Source organism: Archocentrus centrarchus, chromosome 18, assembly GCF_007364275.1.
Source record: "Archocentrus centrarchus isolate MPI-CPG fArcCen1 chromosome 18, fArcCen1, whole genome shotgun sequence".
Lineage (NCBI taxonomy): Eukaryota > Metazoa > Chordata > Actinopteri > Cichliformes > Cichlidae > Archocentrus > Archocentrus centrarchus.
Genome location: NC_044363.1, coordinates 11,850,990 through 11,858,739, shown reverse-complemented (window position 1 = coordinate 11,858,739; position 7,750 = coordinate 11,850,990). Strand labels below are relative to the sequence as shown.

Below are 7,750 nucleotides of genomic sequence, written 5' to 3'. Positions count from 1 at the left end.
GATTTGCACAGTGTGTGCAGATTTTTTTTTCACACCAGAATCGGGACACAATTATTTCCAGTGCCCTGTTCAGATGTGCAGCTCTGAAACCTGAAAGTCCGCGCGTTCCTCGACATTCATCAGTAGCGCACTCTTGTGGCAAAGCGTTGGAACTACAATTGATTGATTAGTAATGGGCTGACTCAAACTCGTCATAATAATCAGCATTTTAGTAGAGTAGCTTGCTCGAGCGTTGCAGTGTGTGATTACTACAGAAACATCATTGTGACTCTTCACGCAGTCAGCTTGGAAAATCCTCCTCAATCCTCCCCCTTCGGTTACTGCAAATGAAATGCAGCCAGCAGATGAATGCAGCTAGATAAAAAATCTGAAGGATCTCTGAAACTCCAAGGCATTAATGGCAACAGCTTCAGTGTCAGCTGCTGGCCTAGACACGTTAGTATCTGTTTACATACTCGTTGTGCAGCTTTTCATCTTTCTGCAGTGTTAGTCATGTGTCATATTCAGTTCACCTCAGTTCAGTTTACAGCCCATAATGGAAGTTCTGTTTGCAGCGGGGCTCAGCTCACACAGGCGCTTACAGTATAAAGGACTTCCTGTAGTGATCATTTGCATATCTGATTCTATAGCTGTCCTCCATGCTGTACTTTTTCTGCCCAGCTGGCTGTGTGATGGTGGAAGCTCTCACAGAGCTGCAAACTGAGTGTGTAAACAAACCAACTTTAACGTTGCTTCTCTGTGAGCATTAATCTCTCATTTATCACTGCAGGAGTCTCACTCATGGCGGCCTATCAAGAGACAAACCTTTATGCCCTTCTTGGCCACACGAACTGGAAACTGCATCACACATTCACAAGAATCAAAGTCTAAGTGTGAGATAACTCAAAACACCACTAAATGAAGGATTCACGTTAAACATTAACAGTCCCACGAGTCTCTCTGCTTGTTAATCCACAAGTGTTTCAAGTATACATTCAGTGTGATCACATTCAGTAATAACACTGTGTTTGCAGTGTATACTGCTGTCAGCTACATTCTGTATTGTTGCTTTCTGAACATTTGTAGTCATCTTTGCTGTCACTTTGTGGCTCTTGACTTCTTCCACATCAGAATTTTTGTAGTTTCATATTTGTCATTTATGCTTCTTTTGCATCTCTTTGTTGGACCTCTCACACTTTTACACCTGTTGTTGGTCCTTCTTGTCTCTTTCTTGGCCTTTTGTGCCTTTGTAGTTATTTTAAATGCTTGCATGATATACTTTATATGTACTTTATGTTTGTCCTCGCCCATTTTGGTTGTTTTGCACCTGTTTGTATCTGATGTCTTACTAGTCATTTCACTTTTTTTTTTTTTTTTTTAAAGTTTGTGTCCATCATTCTTGTCTGTAGATTTTTTGAGGGATTTTATGTCTTTTTGTAAATATTTTGAGGCCTTTTGTATCTTTCTGTATGTGCATTGTGTTGGTTTGTAAATGTTTCAGGGGTATTTTGTGTTTCTTTGAAGCTATTCTGCATCTCTTTGTCCCACTTCTGTGTCTCTTTGCAGATATTTTAGTTAATTTTGTCCCACTTTTGAGGCTCTTTGCAGATTTAGGACATTTGTGTCTCTTTGTCCTACTTTTGCGCCTCTTTGAAGAGTTTTTGGTTTATTTTATAACCCTTTGTCCCATTTCGACTGAAGAGGATGTTTTGGGGCATTTTTTCCCCTCTCGTTATATATTTTTGCGTGCCCGTATATTATAGCGGTGTTCAGGTGTACTATTCTCCACCCTCTTGTTCCGCCTCTCTACCCGGTTACTTCTTCCAGCTCTTCTCCCAGTTTATCAGACATTATGAGACTTCGTTAGCTAAACTAACCGTTTAGTCGTCCATTTTTGTTTTTTAATTTTTGTTCTTCTTCTTCACGGTTTTTTTCCTCGTCTCTGTTGCTGACGTCACGCCGCCGGAGCGCGACCGGGGAAAACAGGGAAGCTTAGAGAAAGTGTCATCCGAAACTCACCGCGAAGATAGTTGTTGTGTTTGTAATAAGACTTTATAGCGTGTTTTTACGCCTCGAAAGCTGCCGGACACGGAGTGGAAGTGTTCAGCTGACCCTGGAAGTCAGCTGTGGACTTTAAAGTTGAGGTGTTGGAGTTGTTGTGGTGCATGTTAGCGACGAAGCCAAAGCGAGAGGAGGAATAAATAATGTCCTTGCTGCCGCCGCTGCTTCTGTTTTGAGACGGCTCCTGTTTCCCACGGACACTCAGGAGAAACAAAAGGAAGGAGAAGCAAAGTAAGAAAGTAAAGAAAAAAGGAGAAATGGCCGAGGCACGCTCGGAAGAAGAGGAGGAAAGCGTGATGAGGGACAATCGGGAGCAAGTGGTCCGACGACAGCCCAACGGCTCCAGAGGTAATAAAATTATCTTAATGTGTTTGTTTCAATCGTATTCCGTCTGAAAAACATCCAGTTCATTAATATACAAGGGAGACATAAGCTGTCACGAGTCTTTTAGGAAATACAACCCCATAAATTTGAACTTATATGGCCACAAACGGCCGTTTTTTTATCTGATAATCTGTATTTACGGTATGTAAATGGCGTGTACCTGTTGCACCTCCAGTCTTTTTAAAGGTATCCTAACATGCTGTTTAGCAGCTGTGGGATCCGGGATCTCTCTTTTCTGTGATATGTGTAGCATCCCTGTAAAATCCTTCATGGGACTGATAACTGCACCCTGACCTGCACACAGTGTCGGCTCAAAATACCGCTCACTTCGTGGTTTAACAGGAAAACTATGAAGCCTGGACCCAGTGTGGGCAGTTTTAATGATACTTGGCGTACATTTCAGCAGGGAAGGTGTTGCAGTAAGTGATGTTTTATAGAGTTTTGGCATGTTTAGAGCTGATTATGTGATTGAAAATTGGTTGGCAGCTTTTTTGAGTCATTTTATGGCTTTTTTTTTTTTTTTTAAAGCAAAAATGCTTAAAGGTGTGCATATTTGATGGCTTTTTATTTTTCTGATCTCAGACCAAGGAGGCGCTTTAGATTTGGTAACTCTTGAGCGTCACTTTTTTTTTTTTTCTGCCCCTTTGTTTAACGAACCAAAGGGAATCAGTCATTTGAAACCACAACCGCACTTCTAATATGTTCTGTAATATCTGGAAAGCCGTTGTGTGAGTGTGGGTGTAACCCGCTTGCGCTCATAAATTTGTGTCTCACTGTGTGAACTTGCCGACACTGGGGTCAAAGTTCGTGGATACATGTGCAGAGAAAATCCTTCGCGGCTGGCTGTAATGGTGCAGGCCTGTGCCAAGACTTACGGCCGTTAGTTTAATGCACAAGCCTTCCTCTTTGTCTGCCTTTCGGGGAAGTTATAATTTAACGTGTCGCGACTCTTCTGGGCTTTCCTCAGACAAGTCTGTAATTCCTCAGAAAGTCTTCAGATGATGCCTTCACCTCTACCCTATGGTTAGGGCGCGGTGCATTTTTGGGAAAATTACCAAATGCTTCTTGACGTGATTATATGACTCAGTGCCACCTGTGTTGTGTCTCTTTGCGGTTGTTGTGCAAAGTTTCGAAATCATCCCGAGAGTAACGTCAGACTTAAAAATTAGACCGTGTTGGATTAGAGTTAATCCTGGGTGATATTTTTGTGGTGGCTACAGCAGGAATAATGCTGCTGTTTTGAGTGAATTTGCTAAAAACAGGCCTGTAACTGGCAATTTATTATTACACACTTGTTTTGACTTTAAAATACTAATAACATAAAAAAAAAAATGACAGTTATTTACAGAACACGCTAATCGTCCCATAGCAAGACTATGACTGTATGTTTTATGTATACAGCCAGGAGCACTAGATTGTTTTTGTTTTTATTTTGAACATAGTTAACTTTTGTTTTAAAAAAAAGAAACTAAAACCATTTTACGCACAGCGCGACTGCACTACTTCAAAAAACAGAAAGTACTGCAGTGAGGCTGTTCATTTACTTTTGAGATCATCACATCTTTTGCACTAATTTAGCAAACATTCATCATGAGCAGGCTTATGCTGCATCATACTTAATAGATGGTGTAAAAGGTGGATGCAGTGACCATGACGTAACCCACTAGTTTTGGACTGTGCATTTTGAAGCTGGGAAGCTTGGTCAGCAAGCTGCATTCAGAAGCTCTGCAGGAGAAACACATATAACCCATACACCTATGGGAGCTGCTCAGACATGGAAAACCATGCCATGAAGCTCCCGGTGCAGTTTTTGTGCTGATGTTAATCCCAGAGGAGGTTTGGAGTGCTGATGACGTTGATGCACGATGCACCTCAGCACTCGGCGACCCTGCTCTGTAACTTTACGTGGTCTGACACTTCATGGCTGAGTTTCTGTGCTAAACACTTCCACTTCACAGTACTACCACTTACAGTTAATTGTTGAATATCTAAGAGGGAAGGAATTCCACAAGCTGACTTGTGCCAGCGTTGGGATCCTGTTCCAGCTCCACACTCAAAGAGCCATCCACTCTTTCACAAATGTTTGTAAAGGCCGACTGTGTGATTTTTATACACCTGTGGCAATCAGACTGAAACACCTGAATTCAAATATTAAAAGGTGTGTCCAATACTTTTGTCCATACAGTGTACACTACAGCGCAAAAGTGTTGCACCTGTCATTTCTATTTTGCTAGCAAAATGGGAAATGGGGGCAAAGATTTATTGAAATGCGCAAATATAAATGTAAGTACATTAATATAAGGCAAAAAGAGTTTGTACAGTTCTAATGAGGATGACAGTCAATATTTTGTATGACCAGCTTTATTCTCCAACACAGCCTGAACTCTGAGGCAGCTTTCTTGTCATTTCTTTAAGTAGTCTTCAGGAATAGTTCTCCAGGCTTCTTGAAGGACATTTAAAGCTTTTCTTTGGATTTTGGCTGCTTTTTGTTCCATTCTCTATAAAGATGATCGCACACTGCTTCAGTAATGTTGACGTTCAGTGCCTGGGAGGCCCGTCGATGACTGATAGTACTCTACTGTGTATTTTTCTATCCAGGTTTACTGCATTGACCTGGATATTACCTTGGAATTACTGTAAATAGTCTAGTTCTTATATAGTGCTTTTCTACTCTGTCTGAGCACTCAAAGCGCTTATACAACATGTTTACATTTACCCATTCACACAAGCACTTCCATGAGTAACTAAGCTAAGTGCTTACTGTTTAACATTCACACACATTCACACTCCGACGCTTGCGTTGGAGAGCAACTTGGGGTTCAGTATTTTGCCCAAGGATACTTTGGCATACACTCCGGAGCAGCCAGGAATAGAACCGCCGACCTTCCAATCAGTAGGTGACCTGCTCTACCTCCTGAGCTACAGCCACCCAATGCTAAAAAAAATTTAAGCCAATTAGTCACTTTCTAGATGATATCAATCAAACTCAGACCATCTTTTTCTGCATTCATAATTTTATCAGTTTTGACAAGATCTCCAACACCACTGAGTGAGATGCTGCCCAAACAGATAGAGCCTCCACCGTGTTTGACAGATGACTGTAGGCACTCACTGTTAGTCCTCTCTCCTGCCCCCCCCCCCCCCCCCCCCCCCCCCCCCCTCTGTATATACTGACAGTGATTTGAACCAAAAATTTCAAATTTGGATTCATGACGCCATCAGACATTTTTGTATAAGTTGGCATACATCAGCCTTTTCTTCCTGTTTCCCTTCCTTAAGAACGGCTTCTTGACAGCCGCCTTCCACTGAGACCATTTCTGATGAGGCTTCAGTAAACAGTAGATGGATGACCTGAAGGGTCAGATGCGTCTCTCAGGTCCTGTGTCAGATCTTTGCTGGACCCCCACCCACCCACCCATTTCTTAAGTACATGACTTTCAGATGCTGTTCACCTGTTATAGATAGTTGTTTAGGCCTGTCTGTTCATTGTGTTTAGGTAACAAGAAACAACAAAGAAAATGAGAAGTTAGGAATAATTTTGTCTTTAACATATTCTGAATATGACTATAAAAATATCTGGAGGCAAGGGACACAAAGTTTTGTACAGGGAGCTTCTGGTTTCTGTTTCTATTTCAAGTTTTATCAGCCAGACATGTTTGAGCAGGTTGTGGCTGCATGTAGGTGAACGGTCTGGAGGGGAACTAAGGGATGGATAACAGTGTTTTCTGCAGGTTTAGATCCCATTTGTTGCAGATCAGTGAGTGTTGCATTGTAAGTTTGAACTACAAATTGATCATTTTGGACTCACAGCTGGTGATGGAAGTCCTTACTTTGCTCTGCAGCCTCAGTGAGCTCTGCATAGCGGTGCGTGAACCAGGTCTCTGTATCAGTTTAGAGCAGCCCTCCTGCTGCAGTCCAGAATGTGGAGGAGTCTAACTGTGGGATGAGATCCCCTCTGAGGAGGCAGGTGAATGACATCGAGCAGCATCACAACTGCAACCTGGCCAGGTAGCCAGCCAGCAGGGCAGCATGAGTTGGAATGCATTCAAATTAATAGTGAGGGGATTGTCCACTAGTAAAGTGAACATGCATGAAAGTGGAGTGATTGAAAGTCATTATGAACACGTTGGACTTGTATTAATGGACTTTTAATTATGTTCATTTTGCACTCAACAGATCGGTCTTTTCTTCTTGACAGCATTCAGCATTTGTTTGATTTTCCTGTATCAAAAACAAAAAACTGAACAAAACTGAAATTTATACCAACAGATGAATTTTTGTCCTCTACTAAACTGCAACAGAAGACAAACCATGAAAAACACACATCTGGGAGCACGTTAGAGTCAGCAGCTGGTTTAGAGAGAGTCTAAGTCAGCTGTTGTTGTGCAATAAAACCCAAACATCTGATGATCTGAGCTCACTTGGATTTGATCAGATGTGTTTCAGATACTTTTGTTTTCTCCAACTCAAGAATTTGAATTGGGAAATGTTTGGGAAATGGCAAGATTTCATGTTGATTAAAAATCATAAACCATGTTCATGCAGGAAAACAAATGCTGTGTGTGTGTGTGTGTGTGTGTGTGTGTGTGTGTGTGTGTGTGTGTGTGTGTGTGTGTGTGTGTGTGTGTGTGTGTGTGTGTGTGTGTTTTTTGCTTGTGCAGCATTGCTGGACTGTTGTTTATTGTCTCTCTGTGGGTTTAACAACAATCTGTTAATGATTTTCTGAGGTTGGGATTGTCTTTAGCCCTTTCCTAGCTGTGGGACATGCGGCTCAATCAAAAGCCTTTTTTAATTTACTGGTCAAGCTGTTTATGTTTTTATAAATTAGAAAATGAGCCAAAGTGAACAGCAAATAGTTTAAAGATGAGGAAAGTTGGAATTAGTTGACCTTTTGTGAAAGACTGAGTGTGGAAGTCATCAGCTGTGTATGTTTTAAGGCTTTATTGGCCAGTCACATGTTTGCAGGCCGCCACTGTTTTCCCCATAGAGGCTCATCTGTGAGAGTGACAGGTGATAAATGCCTGATGTGAGAGTCCCAGTTTTCATCCAGTGTCTTGAAAGGTGCCCGCAAATAAAATATATTATTATTATTATTATTATTATTATTATTAATACATAAAAAAAGTATGCATTTACAAAAACGTGGAGAGAAAATGACCGCTGACTGCAGTCACTGCTCCTATCAGGACCAACAGCCTTTAATATTAGATTTTTTTCTTCTTTTTTTTAAAGTCAGGTAGAAAACCCACAATATTTGCCCCTCATGGCTAACAGGATGAGGAGGACACTGACGACTGAAATCAAGTTACAGAAACACATTTTCAGA

At 41.4% G+C, this 7,750-nt stretch overlaps 1 protein-coding gene across 2 annotated transcripts in view; it reads left to right on the top strand.

The window, feature by feature from the left end:
• Positions 1–1,927: 1,927 nt before the first annotated feature.
• The window catches only part of LOC115796723 (SH3 domain-containing protein 19-like), a 35,180-nt gene continuing 29,357 nt past the window's right edge, over positions 1,928–7,750 (top strand). For both annotated transcript variants that reach the window (XM_030753103.1, XM_030753102.1), the window contains exon 1: positions 1,928–2,388. In XM_030753103.1, coding sequence (XP_030608963.1) covers positions 2,298–2,388 — 91 coding nt within the window. In that variant the 5' untranslated portion in view covers positions 1,928–2,297. The remainder of the gene's footprint in view (positions 2,389–7,750) is intronic.